Source organism: Protopterus annectens, chromosome 5.part0, assembly GCF_019279795.1.
Source record: "Protopterus annectens isolate FY-2018-M chromosome 5.part0, PAN1.0, whole genome shotgun sequence".
NCBI classification, from domain to species: Eukaryota; Metazoa; Chordata; order Ceratodontiformes; family Protopteridae; genus Protopterus; species Protopterus annectens.
The window spans coordinates 298,838,721-298,865,759 of NC_056735.1; the positions used below are offsets into that span (position 1 = coordinate 298,838,721).

At 40.9% G+C, this 27,039-nt stretch overlaps 1 protein-coding gene across 6 annotated transcripts in view; it reads left to right on the forward strand.

Annotated features, from left to right (window-relative positions):
* The window catches only part of CNKSR2 (connector enhancer of kinase suppressor of Ras 2), a 2,909,208-nt gene that overhangs the window by 2,287,180 nt on the left and 594,989 nt on the right, over window positions 1–27,039 (forward strand). For all 6 annotated transcript variants that reach the window (XM_044072276.1, XM_044072278.1, XM_044072277.1 and 3 more), the window contains one exon: window positions 2,873–2,954. In XM_044072276.1, the coding sequence (XP_043928211.1) occupies window positions 2,873–2,954 (82 nt within the window). The remainder of the gene's footprint in view (window positions 1–2,872; window positions 2,955–27,039) is intronic.

Sequence of the window (27,039 nt, forward strand, 5' to 3'; positions counted from 1 at the left end):
CTCTCTCTCTCTCTCTCTCTCTTGCAGCTGCTTTATTTGGTTAGTTGTAAATTAGCAGCCATCATGAAAAGTGTATCGTGCACAATAACTTACTCAGCGTACTTTGTTTTGTCTTGGTTTAGTGTCACATCTTCGTCCTGTGAGGTTTGTTTGCCATCCCGACATTTACTAGATTGATTATTTATATGTTTCAAATATTGATTTGCGATGTATTCTCAAGCTGTAACTTCGTTACAATAAACTGCATTTTTTGAGGTTTTGGATATTTTTGTTATCCTTTCTGTTTGTAGATTGTGTTTTCTTTCTGTTCTTGATTAAACTGAACCACCAAACCATTAAAAAAACAAGGGTTATTGCTGAACAAAAGAACCAGAGGCTTGACATACAAGCGATCTTGCAAAATTAAAAAAACTATATATTGTTTGAACTTTATTATGCACCTCTTTTGACGAGACCATCTGGTGCATGCTCTCATTATGTTATGTTATGTTATGTTATGTTATTTATTTATTTATTTATTTATTGACATTTGTTTACCGGAAAAGTCCAACTGGGTTACAAGACCCCCTTTTTAGCAGAGGCGTGGGGAGAAAAGCTCCATTAAAAACATAAAATTCCAATATATTACATAACAAATAATTGAAAATTATACATTTCAAAACTAATCAACAATATTCTAAGGTATAAAGATATACAAAAAATATGTTACAAAGAGAACAATGAGAAAAAGCAGTTCAGAGAAGTAAGTAAAAGTCATGTGTTTAGTTTAGTTGTAACTATAAAGGGGAAGATAGATTAGTGTAAATGGGATTGAGGTGGCTAGAAAAGGTTATGTAAGGTGGTAGAGAAGGTAGGATAGCCAGGCGAAGATGAGGAAGCACAGATGGGTAGAGAATCTGTACAGAAAAGGGTGGAGAAAAGGAGATGAAATTGATGTTCAGCGGTGGTTGCAGCATGAAGAGAGCCATGAGTTTGATAGGTGGTCTTTCAGAAGATGCTAGAAAGAAGGATGGTAGGTTACAGTTCTATTAGCCTGTGGAATAGAATTCCATTATTTGGCAACAGAGTAGCAGTAACGACTAGTTCCAATTGCTTTTTCAGGTTTATGGACAGTAAGAAGTTGTTTATCATTAGAACGAAGGGGTCTGTTTGGGTGATAGGAAGGACGGATAGAGCTTAGAGGACAGACATGGGGTTTATAAATAATGCTGTGGGCAGTAGTTGTATGAACTCCATGTAGTTATGTCCACTCTCTCTCTTTCGGCTTTTCCCAGTTAGGGGTCACCACAGCAGATCACCTTGTCGGCTCATGATTGGCAGTGGAGTTTTACGGTGTCAAGTTACCAGCCCGGCACCCAATCTTCCATGGAAGGCACACATATGCACGCATTCACGCCTAGGGCCAATTTTAGCATTTCCCATCCACTTGCAGCATGTAAATGTTAACAAGGATAGAATTATGTAATATATTAGCACTTGAATATCAGAAAACATTTAATGAAGTTAAAATCCATTTCCCTACATTAACTCTTATAAATAGCATAGATTTCCCATAATGATCTAACTTATGATTTTAATTTTTACTTTCTAGGACAACTTGTGAATTTAGGGTAAAATGTCACACGTGTAATTATCTTACATGCACTGTGCATTTGTGGAGAAAGTCTAGAACAAATGGATGACATGATTAGGATTACACATGTCGAGATTTTTGTTTGTGATTTAAAGAATTAGTAAAATCCTATGCATTTATCAGATACAAGATAAATTAGCTATTTGTTTGCCTCTACCAGGCTATAATTTATCTGTTGAATTTCTTCCTGCTTTTTAGTTATTTTCATCTTTAAAAATGTCAGCTTACTGAAGCTTTTAATTTGTTCAGTAGTTGCAGTACCTTAGCTTTTTTTTTTCCATCTCTTACATTCCGTTTGCAATAGATAATTAATAGCTGATATCAAGGACAATCTGCAGTGCTGGGCAGAGCCAGGTGTCAGTCACTCACTGTAGACAATCATCCACAATGACCTATAGAGGGTGAAAGAGACAGACATTTTCAGAAATTTGTAGCTCATTAGTACTTAATGCAGGGATCAACCTTTTAGATTTCAAACCTACAGGGAAGCAAACAGAAAAGTTAATGCAAAGCGACATTCTTCCCTCCTGCATAATTCTTGTTTCTGTCAAAATCATAAAATGCAAATACGCATTATATGAATATTTAGATATGAAATGTACTGACTCACAACATTCTACAAGGGTGCACTCCAAAGTATAGCCTGTGTCCCAGGTGTTAAAATTTCTAATCTTGTTGCATCCTGTTCGAGTGTGGGTGGTTTGCCACTGCTTATTATCGTCATCAGCTGATGATACCCCTTTGTCAGCTTTAATTTGTTAAAGACAAGCAACAGACTGTGTTTCTATGGTTACCATGAGACAGCATCATCCTTTTTTTAGTTACTGGATTGTTTTTGAAAGGTAGTTTCCTGGTATCTTGCTGTCTGATCTATAGAGATGTTTGGATGTGACATAAAGAAATACTAAATTTAATTAGTTTCACATTAATGGATACAGTGTGGCTATCATAGCAATCATACATTATGAAACAGCGAGCATTCCTTTGTTAGGCTTTGGCTTTCCTCTGTGAAAAATATGACGTCATGCTCATTATGAAAAGTAAATAATAACTGCTTGATCTCTTCTCGGAGGCATAGCAGATTCTTGCTTTATTGCATCTCAGATTGTTGTTTCATATGCACCGCATGAAGTAATACATTTTACTGCATACATAGTTGAAATTTGATTAACACTTGTGGTCTAAGTACATTTTAACATAGTGTAATCAGTTTGCGTTTTGTATTTCTCCTAAATGCAGACATTTCAACAGTCTTCTCTGCAAAACAAGAATAGAAAGAAGAACAGAGGTATGAAGACGTTTAAGGATCCGCTTCCTTCAGGTGAAACATTTTCTGATCATTTCTACTAATTTTGTTTGCAGTGTTGTACACTACATTTTATCACAAATATGTTATATAATTTTATGTAAAATGAGATAGTGGCCTTTGCCTCATCACCAGAGGACAGATTCTTTAACTTTGCCTTCAGTACTTTATGCATTTTATTTTTCAACCAGGATAGAACACTAATTCAAATGGACTATTTTCAGGTTCAGTCTGGGAAAACTCACGACAAGCATAAGAATATAATAATATAATATATAATAACAAAGGTGAAATGTTGCATGCAAGGTATTGCATCATATTTGGTACTTGATATATGCTTCCAGACACCTCAATGTGTGATGAGGGTAGCATTACTGTCTCTCAGTTCTTGGTTCTCCAATTTATTTCAAATATGCAATGCATTCTCTGTGATATTTGCATGTCTTTGATTTACATAGGAGAGCTTTCACCACATTGTTTACTCTGTTTTCACACCCCAGAGGTGGGTATACTTTTATTTCCTTGCACCTAGGTAACTTCTGTAAAGTCAAAGGTCACACCGCTGAGTGGCTAGCACTGCTGCGGTAGTTCTTCCACACCACAAACTCACATGCACACTCACATCCATGACCAATTTAGAGTGTCTAATCTACTTCGGCTTTAGATGATTGTCGCTGTTGAAGTGACACCCTGACTCCAAATACAAAAATGGGAAAAAGGGTTGATGGATGATGGATGGGTGGATGGACGGATGGACCTAGGCAACTGACATATAATTTATCAACTACATTTCATAAAACTGCTGTTGACTACTGTAAAGGAAAATAAACTCTTGTTAGAATTAAAGTATTTTCAAAAGGGGGGCTGAGCCAGATTGTAACCCCACCAACTGGGACAATGTTTCTATACTCCAATCTTCAAAATCACTTCACAGTGGAGTAAAGGGAAATTATGCACGCATTCCCACAGACACACACACACACACACACACTCTTGTGTATATATGCACATGTGTGTGTGTGTGTGTGTGTGTACATGTGTACATATCTGTTTCTCTTTTCTCCAAGACGGTATTAACAGAGAAATAGTTGAAATGTGGATAGCCCCTGCAAAACATTTTTTAACATGCTGTGGTTTAAAATGTACTGCAGTGATCCATTCAGCTGCAATAAAGTGGCCTATGTTAGACTGAGAATGTTGCATTGGCCATTAGTTAAATCAGAAATAGACCCATCACAGACATTTAGCTAAGTGAATTGCCTGTATTGCTTGTTGGTATGTATGTATGTCTTTTGATGGGGAGGCTGCCCATCCAGGCCTGATTTGTGCCTTATGTCCTTTGCATGATGGGATAGGTACTAGCTGCAGCATAACACTGAACTGGATAAACTGGGTACTGAAAGTGAGTTATTGAGGAAATGTATTTATTTTACATTTGTTAACCGGGTAATGTCTGGCTGGGTAAGTAATCCATTTTAAGTGGAGACCCGGGGGGAAAGCTCCATAACAATAGCACAAAAAAGATTACAAAAATTATACAAAGAATTACAAAGAATATACAAAAAGTTTAACAGCTGCCTACAATCACGACTTATAAATAGAGACTGTATCCAGAAAACATTAGATTTCCTAAGCCTTACTACAGACAATAATATGAAACTTATTAGATACATAACTATACTGCAACTTAACTCAGTATTTATTTCTAAAACTATAGGTGAAGCCAGAGTAGAGCACTGCATTCTGTTTAACCTTTGCTAACTTATGAAAAACAGTGGGACATAGTGTTTCACTACATCTGCAGAAATTGTGTAAACTTGCAGCCTGCTTTTTTAGTCACTAGTTCATTCTAGTATTGTAATTCAGGATTCCATACAGGATATAACTGGTCTTCGATGACCAAAGAGAAATTAGTTCTGTAACACCAAATTGCTATCACTGTAGTCTTTTTAAAGTATGATTAAGATTTTGTAGAAGCAACATTGGCTAGAAGTTCTGCTTGTGCATTAAACTTGCCCTTAATTATGTGGTGTCATATTGTGTGTCAGGTTTCAGTGAGAAAATGCATGTATTAAAAGCTACAATACCATTATGTCCCTTGAAACCTTTGAGCAGAGCACACAGGCAGTATCAATGCTTTATTAAGAGGTCTTCTGTTTCAGTGATTGTGGGATCCTCTCCCGACCTTTAGCATTAGAAGTAGAGAGGCTTTAATTAGGAGCACTGATATATTCAGATATAACAAAAACAGCATGCCAAATAACTGGCTTTCAGATGTTTTCCAACATTATACAGAAGGCACAGGAGTGAGTAGATTGTATTACATACGTGGTCCATATTTACTTTCAAATTATGTTCCTAAGTAATGATGTAATACCTCATGGTATTACATCAAGCAACAGGGACCTCCAAAGCAGAAACACAAGCAACCTGCACCCCCAAAACAACCCAAATGACACATAGCCCAGAAACTCAGTGTGACACTCAACCACAGCCCATAAGGCATAACAACGTACCCAACATTCTAGTCATAGGTGACTCTATAGTCAGGCATACTGAAGTTCCACTCACCAGGCTAAACAAGGAGAACGTTACTGTCATCTGCCTGTCGGGTGCCAGGATCCACCACATAACGCATGCACTCAGAAACTCTCCACAACAGGTACAAATATGACTCTGTCATTGTCCATGTTGGTGTGAATGACCTGAAATGTACCTCCCTGGACTACATGAAAAGGGACATGGAGGAGCTGTCCGATCTTGTAGCCTAGGCAGGTATGACCCTAGCCCTGAGTAGCATCCTGCCATCACCCAGAATGATACCACAGTACAAGGACAAAATGATTGACTTCAAAAATTGGCTAAGCTTCTGGTGTCATTCTAAGGGGATCCAGTATCTATCTGCCTGGGATGACATGATCGACAAACCACAATGCTTTGTCAGAGACGGCCTGCACCTTTTGCCCCTGGGATTCCGGATACTGGCTAAGGCTCTAGCCACCCCTATAGTGCCTTTTTTAGGCAAGGTTCAAATGACAAATTCACCACTGTAACAGGTACAAGCAAGCAAAATCTGAGGGTATTGCTACTCAATGCTAGAAGTCTAAACCTCAAAATGCACTCACTCGAGGCACTCCTTAAAATGGAGAACATCGGCATCTGTGCAGTGACAGAGACCTAGTTCAAGGCTCCAGAGAGTACCCCTGCATCACTAGGCTATAATTCATTCCACACCTTTTGGCCACCTAACCTGGACCGAAACACTAAAGGCGGAGGCGTGTCCATATTCATTAAGGATATCCACACCTCCAGGCTAGTTGCTCAGTATAATGCATCTGAGATTATCCAAGTGCAACTAACTCTGGGCAAGACCACAATCCAAATTGTAGCTTGCTACAGATCCCCCACCATGCCCCAGGATTCCCACTCCTCATTTCTTGATATTTGTTTGTCTTTCAGCTTTTCATGGTTAGGGTTTGTCACAGCAAAACTCAGGTCCTCTAATGATTGGCAGTATGCAGAGGTGCCAACTCGACGTTCAACCTTCAATGAAGGCACTCCCATTTACGCATGTCTTTTGAACACCCACCCAACCATGGGGAGAACATGCAGACTCCACACAGAAGGCACTCCCCCACACTCCAGCCGAAAATTGAATGGGAGAACCTCTTGCTGTCTCCTCATTTCTTGATACACTGGAAAATATTAGGGTAAAACCTAACACCCTAATAATGGGCAATTTCAACTATCCCACCATTAACTGGGAAAACTACTCATGTACCAACTCTTGTGCTCAACGTTTTCTGGAATTCATAAATTCCAATTCCTTGGATCAACTTATCCACACCCCCACCAGGGATAGCAATATCCTAGACCTGGTCATTACCAACATGGGCAACCAGTTCTCCACACCAGAGGTCAATTCCTTATTGGTCAGATCTGACCACAAGCTAATCACCCTAGACATCCACATGCTTCCCCCACCCCCCATTAGGGAAACCACCATAAACATTTCTCCAAAGCCAACTTCACGCTTCTTAAGACAGAAGTGGCAAATTTCATGACACCCATGCTGACGGAAAATAGAGGTATGACTGCTGAATCCTGCACAAATGCACTTTATAAGCACTTGCACGTGTGCATGGATCGTGCAATCCCGAACAGAACCAAGATGCTATCCTCCAAAAAAAGGAAGCCAATCTGGTGGTCCCCTGCCAAAAACAAACTCTACAACAGAAGAAAGAAACTGTTGCAAAAAAGAGTAAAATCTCATGATTGGAGGAACTCCCTGGTCCGCCTCAGTAAAAAGCTGAGATCCCTCATAAAATCCTCCAAAGCTAGTTACGAAAACAAAATCGCCACTGACTCTAAAGACAACCACAAAGCATTCTATAGCTATGTCAACAATCTCAATGGCAACACTCAGATCTGCTCTGAGTTACAGTACAATGGCACTAAATATACAGAACCAGCTGATATTGCCAACATCCTGGCAGATGGGTTCAGTGCTAACTTTACCCCCTTTCATCCCCTAAAGGGCCCATCTCTATACCGGAAGAATGCAAAGTTCCTGTAATCATGGCTGCACAGGTAAAAAAACACACTCTCCAAAGCCAAGAACACAGCATTGATGGGACCTGACAACATCCCAGGCTGCACTCTACATGAACTAGAGAATGAACTGGCACCCCGCCTAAGTAGCATGTTCAATCATAGCCTCACCTCAGGCTTTGTGCCTATTGAATGGTGCACAATGATGGTTATCCCACTGCACAAAGGGGGGAGCCACCATGGACCCCAGAAACTACCGCCCATTAGCCTGATGAGCCTGGTCTGCAAGGCTATGGAATGTATCATCATGGAACTTATAAACAATGATAGTGGTAATCTCCAAACTCTAGACCCCACACAGTTTGGGTTTGTAAAAGGCAGATCATGTCTCCTAAACCTGATAGAATTCTTTGAAGTGGTCACCAAAGCCGTAGATATGGGTAAGGTGGTTCACACAGCCTATCTAGATCTCGCCGAGGCTTTCAACACCATCCCCAACTCTGGAATTATAGATAAACTCACTAAACTAGGTATAAATCCCTATGTCACAAGATGGGTTGCCAACTGGCTCACTGACAGAAACCACACTGTGAAAGTAGCAGACTCCAAATCCAACTTCAGACCAGTGACAAGTGGAGTACCACAGGGTTCAGTCCTGGGTCCTCTCCTGTTTGGTATCTACTTCTCTGAAGTACAGGCTAACACAGAAGGTCTTTGGCTAATGAAGTTTGCAGATGACTGCAAACTAGGAGCCATAATCAAAATTCCAAAAGATGTGGACATCCTACAAAAGGGCCTCACTGAGACAGATTCCTGGTGTCAAAACCACGGCCTCAAGCTCAATGCCAAAAAGTGCATTGTCATCCCTTTTGATAAAAACTCTGTACCCATGAACTACCACATAGGCAGTAGTCTACTTAACACTGAAAGTGTGATGAGAGACCTTGGGATACAGGTGGACAGTAGTCTCTCCTTTGATAATCACAATGCCACAGTAGTCAGGATATCCTTCTATGTGGCACACCTCATCACAAAAGGTTCTTCATCCAGGAAAAAAGAGGTCATTGTTCCCCGCTACTCATCACTCATTAGACCCATTATAGAGTACAATGCCCCTTTTGGTATGTACCTCACAAGACATCTGCAACAGTTGGAAAGGCCACAGAAATAACTCACAAAGAGGATTACCAGCCTCACACAGATGCCCTACGCAGACCGTCTCAAAAAACTGCAGCTTTACTCCATCGCATATCACCTACTCAGAGGCGATCTCTGCCTAACATACAAAGCTATGTCAAACCCAGAGCTTTTGGACATGCTCCACTAAAAGAAATCCCAATCCCTCCGAGCTACATGATCTAGGGACCTAAACCTTGTCACCACAATAAACAGAACATGCCGGAGGGATAGATTCCTGCCACAGAGACTTCCCATACTCTGGAACAAACTACTTATTTATATCAAACAAAGCTCCTCATTAGCACTCTTCGAGAAAAATCTTGATGATTGGATGGGAGACAGGAAATTCACCCTGGGGATCACTGCTGTGGCTCTGCTCAACAGTGGCACAGGAAAATAATTTTCTTGGGTTTCAAAAGCCAGGGTACCTTCCTGGCTGCACCACTTCATTGTTCCGTTACTCATCACTCATTAGACCCATTATAGAGTACAATGATGAGACGAAGACATGCATCTGGAGCATTTCTCCCCCGGCCTCCGCTGAAAACAGGCTCTGTGGAACCTAGTCGGACTTTCCCGGTCAACAAATGATAAATAAATAAATAAATATAGGCCCTAGGGCCAATAGCCTAGTACCTACCTATGAACATATGAACCTATGGAAGGTGAAGTACACTGATGAGTTTAAACACTAAACCGAGATCACAGTGCAATTAGGAAATAAATCAAACTTTATTAAGTGCGTTTGGCCCTAGTATAAATGAAAATTCATCAGAATAACCACATTAAGAAACAGCCCAAACTTTTAAAATTTCATTCCCCATCATGTGCTCAATCTACCCCATCAGTGTACAACTCCCATCCAGTTATACAGCATCTCACTCTAAAAGGTTCACATTATTAGCAGAGATTAACTCTATTTCCATATTAAAAACATACACACAAACTAATATCTCACCATCATAATAAAATTATATCTAGAACATATTTAAAGAAATCCCATGGATTTTAATTTTAAAATGCAATACACTGATGAGTTAAAAGTGGAATTATCTATCTCAATCCTGTGAGAGGCCAGGAGTTGTATGGACTTTTGCTTAGTTTCCACAGGTGTTTTTGAAGATACAGACGTGATGATGATGATGGTGATGATGCATCCAGTACCTATCACAACTGTTTATTTGATCTGCTTCATGTGAAATTTTGAACAATTGATAGTCAGACTGCAATGTTCTCATAACATCATGGATTACTACTAAGCTTAAGGCACTGAGAAACTTGATAACAGTCATCCCATGTTGGAAGTTGTGTATACATATACAGTCTCATAATTCCTTTTTAAAGGTGGAGAGAGACTGACAAAGTTTTAATGGAGAGGGAGTTTGTCCCAAATGTGAGGAGGATGTTTTGTGATGAGACTGTGATGTATACTTCTGTAATTACTGGAGATTTTGAGTTTAATTGCATTTGGCATGTGTGTTAACCCATCCAACTGTTCATTCTAAATACAATCTTGAATATGAGGAAATTTTTCATGATTCAGGATGGAAAGCATAGGTTTCCTTCCTGTAGACAAGATGAAATGTTTTAGCCTATCTAAGTCAGACTTCAAAGCCAAACAGTCCACTTGCTAAGACCTCAATGCCATCTCTAGCTCAATCATCCGTTTTGTTATGAGAATACATGTCATGTCAGGAGGCTTAATAAATAATGCACAGAGAGGCAGGAGATTTAATCTAATCTCCATGACATATATAACTCAAGTAATTTTCCCTGTAATTATTGTGTACAACATGACATGTATATCACTATAGTTGTCTAACTGGTATTAAATCTCTGGTCTCATACATGACATCCCCTTTTGTAAGATAATATATATGTGTGTCAGTGTGTGTATATATGTGGTATGCATGCATGCGTGTGCATTTGTGCAAGTATGAACTATATATCTTTGAAGCGACATGCATTACATTATACTGACCATATACAATTAAATTTAGCCCACCACTAAATATGACATGCACTTCCGCGGTGGCGCAGCGGTAGCGTTGTTGCCTCACAGCAAGAGGTTCTCCCATTCGATTCTCTGCTTGGGAGCACCTTCTGTGTGGAGTCTGCATGTTCTCCCTGCAGTTGAGTGGGCATTTGAAAGACATGCGTTGAATGGGCATGCCTTCGTTGAAGGTTGGGCATCGAGCTGGCAACTCGACACCATAAAAACCAACTGCCAATCATTAGCGAACCGGAGATCCGCTGTGGTGACCCCTAACTGGAAAAAGCCAAAAGACAAACAACAACAACAAGACTAAATATGACATGCACTGTAGACATCATCATCTCCTTTTTCCCATTTTGTACATGGGGTCGGAGTGTTGTGCCAACTGTCAACATCTCTATCAGTTTAGTGGCACTATCCTATTTTCTTTCAGTCAGACATTGTTGGAAGTATTCATTCCATTTGTCTTTGGTGTCCTAGGGACTGGTGATCAAATTATTCCTGGCATCCCTTATAAAGGGTGTCTATCTTCTTTATCTTTCTGTCTTTTAAATTGCAACCTGATAGTTTCTTTGTACCATCTAATGAGTAACTTTTCCATAAGCAGATAAACTGCTTCTAATGTCTTGTGTTTTTTTGCTATTGCAACTCCTCTCTCAGCCGTTTTGTTAACCAAACAGTATTCTATCTTAGCCTAGTCCATCTTCTTCTATCAAGCTCTTTTTTTCTATACTCTTCCTTTCTTTCGATGACTTACTGAACTTCCACATTCCACCATCAGCTTTCCATATGTACTTTATTTCCATACCTGGCTCTGCTGCATATCTGTTCTATAGTCCTCATTTATGCCACTGCTATTCTTCTTCAGCTCTACCTATTTCTTCTTTTTTCTGAGATGCTAGAGCCCTGAGTAATTCCATGAACTCTTGTGTTTCTCTCCAGTCAACTTCCAGGTATTCACCCTGTTGACCTTACAACCTTCTCTGAGTACTGCTTACAGATGTGGCAACCAATGGTTTATGCTGTGGGCTGACTGTTTCATTGGGAATGACTTTGCAATTGCTGATCTACCCCAGTGCCTTTCCTTACTAGAAGAAAGTCTACCACAGATGCATGTTGGCTACTCTGGCATGTGCTCTTGTGACTGTCTCTCTTGCTGGGCCACCATGGAGCCATTTCCCAGGCAGAAGTTGAGAGTGGCCTCATCTTCTTTATTACTATTGCCTCACCTAGTTGGATTCAGGCAGAGCTCATGTCCTGTTCTGTCTGTCCCAGTACGTGTATTCAAGTTACCCATTGTCTACACTAATTCTTGCTGTCCTACTTTATCTAATAGGTCCTTCAACTGCTGTCTCAATGCACTCTTTTCTACACAATCACAACCCTGCAATGGGCTATAGGCTGAGATTATGAATGCTACTCTATATCTTACACTGGAGTCTGATTGCCGCGATTCTATTACTAATTCTGATGACATCCCTCAATTCCCTCACCATTTCTAGCATGTCCTCCTGTGTGGTAGACTCTGGATCCCATGCCAAATGATTTTGCTAAACTGCCCTTCCATCTTGTCTCTTGGAGACATAGAATTTCCATCCTCTTCCTTACCATCATGTAATCCACTTCCAAGTTGCATCCAGTTAGTTAGCCTACATTGACTATATTAATTCTTAGTTCAAGTTTGGCAGGTTGATTGGTATCACATCCAAATTTTGCTCAACAGAGCTATTTCAGGTAATTAGACATTGTCCGGCCAGTAGCATATTGACATAAGGCTGCTGGGCTTTATGACGGGTACTTACTGGCCAATAGGGGCACATACACCCCTCCCACCATTAGCATCGGTCCATGGCATAGATCAGAGTTGGGTGGGTTCTCCAGCCACTTATAACTGGCAAATGCCCAAATGCCCATGCCCATTTGGTCAGCAAATCACGTAGAACCATATTTTACCATATTTTACACTGTTGAGTGGCTAGCTCTGACACAGAGTGCAGTCTGTGATTCATGCTCTCCTAACTTGAGGATGCTGCTCACCAGATGATGCCCAAAGCAGTTGTTATATGCAACTCTTCCTCCAGTAGGCACCATCTAGAGTCTATGCTACTGCCCACAACTCCATTCTTGAATGAGTTTGAGGTGGAAACTGCATGTTTTTTTGAGGTAGGAGGAACCCCAGAGAGACACAAGGAGAACATGCAAAGCTCATACAGGCATTGGCTGGAGGTCAGGTTTGAACCTTGTACCTTGTGCTTACGAAGCAAAGACCATAACCATTATGCCAGTAGGTTTCCAGTACTTATGGACTACATACATCTTCAGAAAGAAAACTATACTTGGTCCACACAAGGACTCGAACCATGGAAATGGTACAAAAATAATTAGTGTATTCCATAGTAATTCCATGAGTTATCTTCTTAACTTTTTGGAACTATTTGTGCATAATGAGCAAAATCATGCAACTCTGCTTAAAGAAGGGCCAAGTCCAGCAACCCAGTACACAATATTGCAAAGCACAGGCTAACAACTACTAGTAGAAACTCAAAATGCAGCTGATTTCCCTGGCTGAGACTTATTCATTTGAAGTGACTATAGATCTGATCCCTCCAACAACAGAAAAACTTCTAATTTAACAAATTTATAAATAGATTCATCGACAAGGGCCTTTTTAAGCCTGGCCATACATCCCACATACTAAGCATAACTACTCAGGAATGAGACTATCCAGAAATGTGGCCCAGAGTAATGATCTACATTAATTAAACCTTTGCTTGTGCATCGACAAGCCCCTTTTTTGCTGCCATACATCCACATACATACTCAGGAATGAGACTATCCAGAAATGTGGCCCAGAGTAATGATCTAAGCATTAAACCTTTTTAAGCCTGGCCATACATCCCACATACTAAGCATAACTACTCAGGAATGAGACTATCCAGAAATGTGGCCCAGAGTAATGATCTAAGCATTAAACCTTTGCTTGTGCATCGACAAGGGCCTTTTTCTCAGGAATGAGAATGATCTAAGCATTAAACCTTTGCTTGTGCATCGACAAAGCCTTTTTTAAGCCCACATAAGAATGAGACTATCCAGAAATGTGGCCCAGAGTAATGATCTAAGCATTAAACCTTTGCTTGTGCATCGACAAGGGCCTTTTTAAGCCTGGCCATACATCCCACATACTAAGCATAACTACTCAGGAATGAGACTATCCAGAAATGTGGCCCAGAGTAATGATCTAAGCATTAAACCTTTGCTTGTGCTGCCTGTCAGTATTTTTAAGTTTAGAATGTTTTAGCACTTTTTTTCTTGACAGTGCTCTGAGATATTATTTGCATGGAAAAGTCAACACTATCATACAATTTTACTCAAACAAGGTCAAAACAGAGAAAAACAGCAGAACTGACAGTAATGCAAAGACAGTCAACTGACAATAGCAGCTCACAATGTTAGCTCATTTGCAGCAAATAATGGCTCACTGCACAGCAAACTACCCTTTTCTCAAAACTTCTAAAACAGTTCTAAACTTTAAAATACTTAGAGACAACCCAAATCTGGGTATTGACTATAAATTTGTTAGATTTACAGTTTCATTTGTTTTGAAGAGATCCAATTTATTGCCACTTCCATTGGTAAGTCAGACCAAAAGTTGTTGGTCTTCATAAGTAAGGCTGGTGGTACTCCGAGCCATCAAACCCATATGATGGACCCTACAACAAAGAGGAAGTAAATACAAAATTCTTTTGTTTTTGTCTTTTGTTTTAAACCGCCTCTTGTCTGTTGACCATCAACCATGAGTACTCTGTCAATTTGTATCCACCACTGCTTTGCGGTTAGTATACAGATGTTCACCTTTCCTAATAAGGGGTCTGGGAAACTAGTATGTATTAATAAACACCATAAATAATCCTATTCAACTGTATCAAAGGCTTTCTGTAAATGCAGAAGAAGGAGAAGGGGTGCAGTCTCAGTCCAGAAATGTGGGGCTGTTTTTAAATGTTGAAATAAGATCTGCCCCCCCAATTACATTCTTTAAAAAAATGACGATTATTGCATATACCTCTGGCAAGAATGCCTTCCAGCCTTGTTGCCAGAATTTTCACATTTTAATCTCTAATTTGCCCCCCCATTCCGTCTTAGTAATGAGTGCTAAACCTAACCCTGACTTATCTTACAAAAGCCCTTTCTGTAATTCTACCCTACACAAGACAGCACAGACACTCATCACACACACACACACCCTAAATATATCCCCTTACCCTAACCGTAAAACACTCACACTTGAACACCTAACCCTCACCCTAATCCTAAAACAAGCACATATACACACAAACTCACAACCTCACCACTTGCCTGTCAACCAAGCAGAAATAGCCTGAAACAGTGTTTATGCAAACAACTCTTCGTTCAAAAAATGCACAAATTAACATACGTCACACAAATGAGTGTCAGTTCATTTTATACATATAACTAGTCAAATAAATATCTGAATTATGCATAAATGCTGCCAGTTTATAAAATTGCTTGATGCTAGTAGCATATAATTTCAGTATTGAGTTGATGGACACATGGCTGTTTAAACTAGGGACTACTGTAGTAGTTAACCATATTTGCCAAACTAGGGAATAATGTAGTAGTTAACCATATTTGCCAAACTAGGTATTACTGTAGTAGTTAACCATAGTTGCCAAACAAGCTCATGGTATTCCAGGAAATCTTCCCATCTCTCACATGAAAAGTTATTTTGTGCATGCTCCCATACAAAAAAAAAAAGAGAGATTTTTGATGTCTTCTCCAGTTTTTCCTTTATGGAAGGAATCTCAAGGGATACACTTCATGGTATAACCCCCCACGAACTTTAGCAGTTCTGAAATCCTGTTCTTGGAATAACTTGTTTGTAATTACCAAGTGCAATATTTTGTCCTTCACATGCATAGTGACACTGGTGACAGTTCCTACACTTGAATATACTATTTAACCTTGATTTGTTCTGTGTCCCATAAGATTCAAAAAGTCTCATAAGGTGCCAGTTGTTTGTAAACCTGAAAAATGGAGTTAGACCAAGTTTCATTTTCTAAGTTTTGGATACTAGGTGTACTCATTCATACATATAGTGGAAAAAATAGAATTCAAGTTTACAGAAAAAACATGAGGATCATGGCAGAGCAGGCCTTAGGTCAACTGGCACCCTTCAAGATGGGGCTTCATAGCTCACATCACCCCCCCCCCCCATACGCACGCCAATGCCTGTCCATCCCGGCCTACCTACACCATCCAGTTTACCTTTTTCTTCCTTTTTTTCACAGTTTGTCTTGCCCTTCATTTTGTCTATATTTATTTCTTCAACACATTTTAAGTGGAGCAGACTACTCTCCGATAACTGTGTAGTAAATGTGTGTATTAGGCTGAATTCTGGGGGCTGCAAGGAGCCTTAGCAGTTTCTACATGCTTTTCTGAAGTGTAGTGTATGTATATGTGTGTGTGTGTGTGTGTGTGTGTGTGTGTGTATATATATATACATATATATATATATATATATATATATATATATATATATATTTCTTCTTATCTTTCGTCTGTTCCCATTAGGGGTCACCACAGCGGATCATCTGTTTCCATTTCTTCCTGTCCTCTGCATATTGCTGTGTCACGCCAACCACCTGCATGTCCTCTCTCACAACGTCCATAAACCTTATCTTAGGCCTTCCTCTTTTCCTCTTACCTGGCAGCTCCATCCTTAGCATCCTTTTCCCAAAGTACCCAGCATCCCTCCTCAGCACATGTCCAAACCAACGCAATCTCGCCTCTCTGTCTTTGTCTCCAAACCGTCCAACCTAAGCTGACCCTCTAATATACTGATTCCTAATCCTGTCCATCCTTGTCACACCCAGTGCAAATCTTAACATCTTTAACTCTGCCACTTCCAGCTCCAACTCCTGCCTTTTTGTCAATGCCACCGTCTCCAACCCATACAACATAGCTGGTCTCACTACCCTCTTGTAGACCCTCCTTTCACTCTTACTGGTACCTGTCTGTCACAAATGACTCCTGACACTCTTCTCTACCCATTCCACCCTGTCTGCACTCTCTTCTTCACCTCTCTTCCACACTCACCATTAATCTGAACTGTTGATCCCAAGTACTTAAACTTATCCACCTTCGCCAACTCTACTCCCTGCATCCTCACCATCCCTCTATCCTCCCTCTTATTCACACACACATATTCTGTCTTAGTCCTGCTGACCTTCATTCCTCTCCTCTCTAGAGCATATCTCCACCTCTCCAGGGTCTCCTCAACCTGGTTCCTACTCTCACTACAGATCACAATGTCATCTGCAAACATTACAGTCCATGGGGCCTCCTGTCTGATCTCGTCTGTCAACCTGTCCATCACCTTTATAAATAAGAAAGGACTCAGAGCTGATCCTTGATGTAATCTCATCTCCACCTTAAACGCATCTGTCACTCCCACTGCAGACTTCACCACAGTCACACTACCCTCGTACATATCCTGTACCACTCTTACATACTTCTCTGCCACGCCTAACTTCCTCATACAATACAACAACTCCTCTCTAGGCACACTATCATATGCTTTCTCCAAGTTCACAAAGACACAATGCAAATCCTTCTGACCTTCTCTATATTTCTCCATCAACACTCTCAGAGCAAATATCACATCTGTAGTGCTCTTTCCCGGCATGAAACCATACTGCTGATCACTAATCATCACCTCCCTTCTTAACCTACCTTACACTACTCTTTCCCATAACTTCAAGTTGTGACTGATCAGTTTTATCCTGCTGTAGTTACTACAGCTCTGCACGTCACCCCTATTTTTAAAAATAGGTACCAAAACATTTTTTCTCCACTCCTCAGGTATCCTCTGACTTTTGAAGATTTCATTAAATCTGGTTAAAAACTTCACTGCCATTTCTCCTAAGCTCCTCCATGCTTTCACTGGTATGTCATCTGGACCAACAGCCTTTCCATTCTTCATTCTCTTCATAGCTGTCTGTACTTCCTCCTTGCTAATCTGTTTCACTTCCTGATTCTCTATCCCCACATCATCCAACCTTCCATCTCTCGCTCTGTCTCTCATTCTGTTCATTCATCAGCCTCTCAAAGTACTCTTTCCATCTGCTCAACACACTCTCCTCGCTTGTGAGTATGTGTCCCCTCACTATCCTTTATCAACCTAACCTGCTGCACACCTTTCCCAGCTCGGTCCCTCTGTCTAGCCAATCGGTACAGGTCCTTTTCTCCTTCTTTAGTGTCCAAACTTTCATACAACTCTCCATATGCCTTAGCCTTAGCCATTGCCACCTCTCTCTCTGCCATGCTCCTCATCTCCTTATACTCTTGTCTACTTTCTTCATCTCTCTGACAATCCTGCTTCTTCTTCACCAGCCTCTTCTTCTGTATACTCTCCTGTACTTCCTCATTCCACCACCAGGTCTCCTTGTCCTCCTTCCTCTTTCCAGATGTCACACCAAGCACCTTTTTAGCTGTCTCCCTTACTAGCTCTGCTGTAGTTACACAGCTATTTGGTAACTTTTCACTGCCCCCCAGTGCCTGTTTTAACTCTTCCCTGAACTCCACCTCACAATCACCCTTTTTCAACTTCCACCATTTGATCCTTGGCACCGCCCTCACACTTCTCCTCCTCTTCCTGATCAAAAATGTCATCTTACAGACCACCATTCTATGCTGCTTAACTATACTTTCCTATGTCACCACTTTAAAGTCTCTAATCTCCTTCAGACTGGCCCTCCTGCATAGGATATAATCCACCTGTGTGCATCTTCCTCCACTCTTGTATGTCACCCTATGCTCCTCCCTCTTCTTAAAATACGTATTCACCACAGCCATGTCTATCCTTTTTGCAAAATTCACTGTCATCTGACCTTCTGCATTCCTCTCCTTAACACCATACCTACCCATCACTTCCTCATTCCTCATCCCTTCCCCAACATGCCCATTGAAATTCACTCCAATCACTAGTCTCTCACCCTTGGGTACACTCACCACCACTATATCCAACTCACTCCAAAATTTTTCTTTCTCATCCATCGCACACCCAACTTGCGGAGCGTATGCACTAACAACATTCATCATCACACCATCAATTTCCAGCTTCATAAACGTCACTCTATCCGACACTCTTTTCACCATTAAAACACTCTTGGCATACTGTTCCTTCAGGATAACCCCTACCCCATTTCTCCTCCCATTCACACCATGATAGAACAATTTGAACCTGCCTCCTATACACCTGGCCTTACTCCCCTTCCATCTGGTCTCTTGCACATGCAGTATATCAACCTTCCTTCTCTCCATCATATCAGCTACCTCTCTCCCTATACCAGTCATACTGCTAACATTCAAAGTTCCTACCCTCACAACTATACTCCTAACCTTCCTCCTCTCTTTCTGCTTTCAGGCATGCCTTCCACCTCTTCTTCTCCTTCGGCCAACAGTAGTCCAGTTTCCACCAGCACTCTGTTGGCTAACATTACTGGTGGAGGTTGTTGTTAACCCGGGCCTCGACTGATCTGGTATGGAAATCTGTATTGTTGTCCGCATTTGTTATTTGGCAGAGGTTTTACACCGGATGCCCTTCCTGATGTAACCCTCCCCATTTATCCGGGCTATATATATATATATATATATATATATATATATATATATATATATATATATAGGTTCATAGGTTGGTACTAGTTTATCGACCCTAAGGCCTATACAAGCCTAGCCATAACAATTCCCTGTCTATTTCTTCCCAGAATATTTACTTCCCTGGTCCCCTGTCTAGCAGGTTGACTGACATGATCCTCAGGGTGAATTTCCTATCTCCCATCCAATCATTAAGGTTCCTTTTGAAGAGGGCCAAAGAGGCGCTTAGCTTGATATGCATTGGCAGTCTATTCCAGAGTATGGGGAGTCTCTGGGTCAGGAACCTATCCCTCCAGCATATTTTGTTCATTGTGATGATAAGGTTTAGATCCCTGGAGCATGTGGCTTTGAGGGATTGTAATTTCTTTAACTGTAGCATGTCCAGCAGCACTGGGTTTGACATGGCCTTGTATGTTAAGCAGAGATCGCCTCTGAGTAGGCGATATGTGACAGCTGAAGTTTTTTTTAGACGGTCAACATAAGGCATCTGCTTTACACCTGTGATTCTTTTAGTGAGGTATTTCTGTGGCCTTTCCAGTTGTAGCAGATGTCTTGTGAGGTACATACCAAATGGGGCGTTGTACTCTATAATGGGTCTAATAAGGGATGAGTACAGTGGGACAATGACCTCCTTTTTTTCTGGATGAAAAGCCCTTAGTGATGAGGTGTGCCACATAGAAGGATTTCCTGACTGTTGTGGCTATGTGGTTATCGAAGGTGAGACCACTGTCCACCTGTGTCCCTAAGTCCCTTATCACACTTTCAGTGTTTAGTGTACTGCCACTTATGTGGTAATTCATGGGTACATGTGTTTTCCCAAAGGGGATAACTGTACATTTCTTGGCATTGATCTTGAGCCCATGGCTCTGGCACCAAGCATCTGTTTCTGTAAGGCCCTTTTGTAAAATATCCACATCATTTGGGGATTCAGTAATTGCTAAACACATGAGCCAGCACAAGTTCTGTTGTGTAAATGGCTATTTTAATATAAAAAAAAACAACATGGGGCAAAAATACCCCTGCCTAAATCAAACCGGTTTCGTCCAAAGCCTTCTTCAGTGATACATACAAAAATGAATAAGCAATTCCCATGAACAGTGATTTATATACAACACCCTCAAGTTATCCACTATCTGACTGGATATAATTCAAAAATATTCATTCAGTCCTGGTCGGAACAATTCCCCCAACTTGGCTATCCACTTCTTTTCTTTGTTGTTTAAAGTTTTATGTAATGCAGCCTTATCTTTACATCTGTGAGTGATACACTCAATCACAATAAATCTAAAGACACCAGTTGTGTGTTTCAGAATATGTTTATACAAAGCACTGGATTGTCTTTTATTTCTAATGTAACTTAGGTGTTCCCCTATCCTCAACTTTAAGGGCCTTGATGTCTGTCCTACATAAAATGCCATACATGTACATCTTGCCAGATAAATTACCCAACTGGTACTACAACTGGCAAAAAATGAAATGTCATACACATTTGGAGTATTTGATCTGCTGAAACTATCTATCTTAAACACCCTCGGACGATAAGTACAATGTCCACATGGGCTACAACCCACCAATTTATGTCCATTGATTGTTCTTTGAACTGAAGAAATGTCCCTATCATTCCACCTCTTATAGTGGCTAAACAAGGACCCCAGAGAACGACCCCTGCGAAAGGAGTATAAGGGACTTTGACAGAGGCAGACTTTTTGAGGCTCACCAAAAAGTCAAATTTCTAACTCCAAACCAAACTCCCAAGGGTCAGAGAGTTATTAGGCCCAAGTCCATACTTAAGAAAAGAAATAAGGAATCTGCCACCTCAGGGGAGGACTCTTCTTCCAACACTGACTGGGAAGACAGCCATAGTAGGACGTCACCAGTTCCCAAGAGGAACAACATGGGGAATAATTTGGAACCAGGTCTCCTTTTAGGTACAAATCTAGAAGAGGGGGCAGGAAGCACAAAGGCTCCACTAGATTTAAAAGGCATCTTGAAAATAATGACCAAGATATGAATATAAATGACAATAATGTGCATAATATTTCTTCCTTGACACAAACAGAGTTGGAACTAAATACTCTCAATAAAGGTTTAAGTTTTGTACTGGATTTTTTGTGTGCCGGAACAGCTTTGTGCACAAGATGCCATCAATTTTTGTCGCACATTGAATTTACATTTATATTTTCATGATTCTGATGATAACCTTGACACTAGAACTTTTAAGTTTAGACCTTCCACCTTCAAACCCCCCAGGTAACCTATTGTTTCTGCCTTTCAAAATAATGTTCTTAAAGATTTGCATCTTAATCTTGATAAAATTAACATCATTAAGGATAATATCAGCAGGGAGGAATGGATGTGTATTGATAAACTTAAATCAGACAGAAGTATTGTGATTTTGCCAGCAGACCAGGGAGTTGAGGTTGTCATTCAGGATTGGACCCAATACTATGCTGAGGCACAACAACAGCTGTCGGATACTAGACATTATATGATCACGCCTCTTGATCCCACTTCCAAATTCAAACATGACATTGATCAGTTTTTGGATTTGGCAGTGGAAGAGGGCATAATCTCACAGGATATCAGTTACCAACTTAAGGTTGATCATCCTAGACAGCAATACTTATATTTATTGCCTAAGATCCACAAAGACCCCATTAAGCCACCAGGAAGACCAATTGTGTCTGGAAAGGGCTCACTTACTGAACCACTTTCCGAAAATCTTACACATCTTAAACCATTGTTAGCTTTGGTACAAGCCAGAATTCAAGACACTACCCAGTTCTTGGGAATTATTTCGGAAATGCAATTGGAGCCTGACTGGCTTTTGTGTACTCTGGATGTCACCTCTCTGTATACCAGCATACCCCATAGGGCAGGACTAACTGCCCAACAGTATTGGCTCGATAGTGCCAATTTATACAGACCAGGTTTTAATACCTTCCTGATCTGTATGGCAGAACAAGTATTAACATGGACTGTCTTTTATTTTCAAGAACAATGTATATGGCAGGTCCAGGGTACCGCAATGGGGGCATCTTTTGCCCCCATATATGCCGACCTATTCATGGCTTATGTGGAGGAGCAACTAATTTATGACAGCAGTCATAGTATATATTTGAATGAAATAGACATATGGCGGAGATATCTTGATGACTGTTGCTTGGTGTGGAGGGCAGATGAGGTGTATCTTCGGGAATTTGTAGAATATCTCAATCAGAACAAGTGGGGTATTGAATTTAAAATAACCTTTGACAAGCATGTCATCACTTTCCTGGATGTATCAATCAAGCGAACAAGGACGGATAGAATGGAAAGTAAGGTATTCAGAAAATTCGCACAATTTAATACACTTCTACATGCCACCAGCTTTCACCCCCAGCATGTCATCAGGAATATTCTAAAGTCACAATTCCTCAGAATAAAGAGGATTTGTTCTAGCTCCTCCACATATAGTCAGTACCAATAAGATCTCATTACTCAATTTAAGGACAGGGGTTACAGAGCAGGTGACATCTGTAAGGCCAGTAGGTTTGCCACACAACAAGATAAGGGGTCAATTGCTCCAATACCACAAGCAGTCACTTAATAATAAACATCAAGTGAGGCTAGTCACTACATATGGCAGGAATACTAGGTCCTTTATGGACATTATTTCAAGACATTGGAACATCCTGCAAACTGAAAGTAAATTAAGGGAACATCTGAATGACAACTGTTTATTCTCCTTTCACAAGGGTCATTCTCTGGGGTCCTTATTTAGCCACTATAAGAGATGGAATGATAGGGACATTTCTTCAGTTCAAAGAACAATCAATGGACATAAATTGGTGGGTTGTAGCCCATGTGGACATTGTATTTATTGTTCGAGGGTGTTTAAGATAGTTTCAGCAGCCCAAATTCTCCAAATGTGTAAGACATTTCATTTTTTGCCAATTGTAGTACCAGTTGGGTAATTTATCTGGCAAGATGTACATGTATGGCATTTTATGTAGGACAGACATCAAGGTCCTTAAAGTTGACGATAGGGGAACACCTAAGTGACATTAGAAATAAAAGACAATCCAGTGCTTTGTATAAACATATTCTGAAACACAACTGGTGTCTTTAGATTTATTGTGATTGATTGTATCACTCACAGATGTAAAGATAAGGCTGCATTACATGAAATTTTAAACAACAAAGAAAAGAAGTGGATAGTCAAGTTGGGGGGATTGTTCCCACCAGGACTGAATGAATATTTTTGAGTTATGTTATATCCAGTCAGATAGTGGATAACTTGAGGGTGTTGTACATAAATCACTGTTCATGGGAATTGCTTATTCATTTTTGTATATATCACTGATGAAGGCTTTGGACAAAACCGGTTTGATTTATGCAGGGGTATTTTGGCCCATGTTGTTTTTTTTAATATTAAAATAGCCATTTACACAACAGAACTTGTGCTGGCTCGTGTTTTGCTTTTTGAATTGGTTTTGGAGCTGTGCACTTGCCATATGTGCAGGTGTTGCTGTTGGAGTTGGATTCAGTAATGGCTCCCAGTTTGCAGTCATCTGTGAACTTTGCTAGCCAGAGTCCCTTAGTGCTGGCCTGTACTTCAGAAAAGTAGATGCCAAACAAGAGCAGTCCCAGGACTGATCCCTGAGCTACTCTATTTGTCACTTGTCTGGAGCTGGATTTTGAGTTGGCTACTTTTACAGTGTGGGTTCTGTCAGTAAGCCAGTTGGCAACCCATTGATTGACATAGGGATTAATGCCCTGCTTAGTAAGTTTATCTATGATTCCAGAGTGGAGGATGGTGTTGAAGGTCTTGGCGAGGTCCAGATAGGCTGTGTGGACTGGCTTATCCTCGTCCATGGCTCTGGAGACTGATTCAAAGAAGTCAATCAGGTTGAGGAGACAAGATCAGCCCATTAACAAACAAAACTGAGTGGGGTCCAGTGTTTGAAGGTTGCCATTGTCTTTGTTTAAAAGTTCCATGATAATGCGTTCCATAGCTTTGCAGATCAGGCTTGTCATACTAATGGGATGATAGTTCCCGGGATCCAAGGTGGATCCCTCCTTGTGGAGTGGGATAACTGTAGCTGTGCGCCACTTATTAGGCATGAAGCCTGAGGTGAGGCTATGATTAAACATGACACATAGGTGAGGTGCCAGTTCATTTTGTAGTTCATGTAGTACACAGCCTGTGATGTCATCTGGTCCCATGGATGCTGTATTCTTAGCTTTGGAGAGTGCATTTTTATCTGTGTGGCCATGATTACCAGAATTTGGCAATCTTTTGGTATTGAGATGGGCCCTTTAGAGGGTGAGAGGGGGGTGAAGTTGGCACTAAATCGATCTGCCAGGATATTGGCACTATCCTTGGGATCAGTATATTTAATGCCATTCTGTTGTAGCTCAGAGCAGATCTGAGCATTGCCATTTAGATTCTTGACATAACTATAGAATGCCTTGTGGATGTCCTCAGAATCTTTGGAATTTTATTTTTGTAACTAGCTTTGGAGGATTTTATGAGAAATCTCAGCTTCTTACTAAGACTGGTAAGGGAGTTTTTTGCATCCTGGGATTTTTCTCTTTTCTGCAACAGTTTATTCTTTCTGTTGTATAGTTTGTTTATGGCAGGGGACCACCAGATTGGGTTCCTGTTTTTGGAGGAGACCGTCTTGGTTCTATTTGGAATGGCATGATTCATGCATGAGTGGATGTGCTTGTACAGTGCCTTAGTGTAGGATTCAGCAGTCGAACTTTCAGTTCCCATCTGCATGGGTGTCATGAATTTTGTCACTTCTGACTTGAGTATCATGAAGTTGTCTTTGGAGAAGTTTTTTATGGAGGTTTCCCTACTGGGGGGTAGGGGTGGGATGTGGACATCAAGGGTGATTAGCTTATGGTCAGACCTGACCGATGAGGGAGTGACCACTGGTGTGGAGCATCGATCTCCCATGTTGGTAATGACCATGTCTAGGATATTTGTGCCCCTGGTGGGACTATGGATTAGTTGATCAAGGACGTTGGAATTTATGAATTCCAAGAACCGTTGGGCAAAGGTGTTGGTACCCAAGTAGTTTTCCCAATTAATGGCAGGGTAGTTGAAATCCCTGCGTATTAGGGTGTTTGGTTGTATTTTAATATTTTCCAGTATGTTTAGAAAGATATAGTAAGAATCTTGGGTCATGGTGGGGGTACTGTAGCAAGCCACAGTTTGGATTGCAGTCTTACCTAGTAATAGTTGCACCTGTAGAATTTCAGATGCATTGTGTTTGGCAACTAGCCCGGAGGTGTGAATATCTTTGGTGAATATGGACACTCCTCCAGCTTTAGTGCTTCTGTCCTAGTTTGGTGGCCGAAAAGTGTGGTAAGAGTTGTAGCCTGGTATTGCAGGGGTACTCTCTAGAGCCTTGAACCAGGTCTCAGTTACTGCACAGATATCGATGTTCTCCATTTTTAGGAGTGCTTCGAGAGAGAGTGCATTTTGAGGTTTAGACTTCTCACATTGAGTAGCATTACCTTCAGATTTTGCATGCTTGTATCTGTCATGATGGTGGTTTTGTCCTTGGAGCCTTGCCTAAAAAAGGCACTAAAGGGGTGGCAAGAGGCTTAGCCAGTAACCTGAATCCCATGGGCAACAGGTGCAGACCATCTCTGGCAAAGCATCATGGTTTGTCAATCATGTCATCCCAGGCACAGATACTGGATCACCTGTGAATGCTACTAGAAACTTAGCCAATTGTTGAAATCAATCATTTTGTCCTTATACTGTGGTATCATTCTGAGCGAAGGCAGGATGCTACTCAGGGCTAGGGTCATACCTGCATGGGCCACATAATCCGAGAGCTCTTCCATATCTCTTTTGATGTAGTCCAGGGAGGTATGTGTCAAGTCATTCACTCCAACATGAACAATGACAGAGTCGCATTTGTACTTGCTGTGGAGTGACTTGAGTGCATGTGTTATGTGGTGGATCCTGGCACCTGACAGGCAGCTGACAGTAATTTTCTCCTTGTTCAGCCTTGTGAGGGGACATCAGTGTGCCTGACTGTAGAGTCACTTGTGACTGAAGTGTTGGGTAAGTTGTCTTGCCTTAGGGACTGTTGTTTGGTGGTGTTTTGAGCTGTGTGTCACTGTGGTTGTCATTGGTGTTTGCTTGCATTTCAGCTTCGAAGGTCCTTGTTGCTTTGGCAGGTTAATGTTAAGGGCCTCCACATAAGTAGATTTAGTGTTACTATGTGTGGATGTTGATGGCATGAGTTTTGATGGGCTATGTGTTGCTTGAGGTGTAGTGCAGGTGTTAACCTTCTCCTCTTGACTGTCTAGCACAATCTTGGCTGGAGAGAACTTTGCTTCCAGTTTGTCTATGTAAATGCATCTCTCGCAGGCTGTAGTGTTGGGTGATAGGAGGAGAGGGTTGTCTGTCTACATAAGGCAATTGCTGCATTGCCCCAGTATGCCCAGATTCACCAGGTGGACAGGAGAAATCACCAGAAGCTGACCCTTGGACATGCCTGGTTCAGTGTTTCTTTTGCAAAGTACAAGAGCTGTTTTCCCTTACCTTGGCAGGGTACTTTACAATTATAGGCTGTTTAGTGCCTAGGATTAATTTCTCCTTATTAACAAGGAGAATTGAGTGTTTGTATCAGTTTAAGGCTTCCTAGTGCTTTCCAGCAGGTTTTAGAGCAAGTGCTAGTCACAGAGATT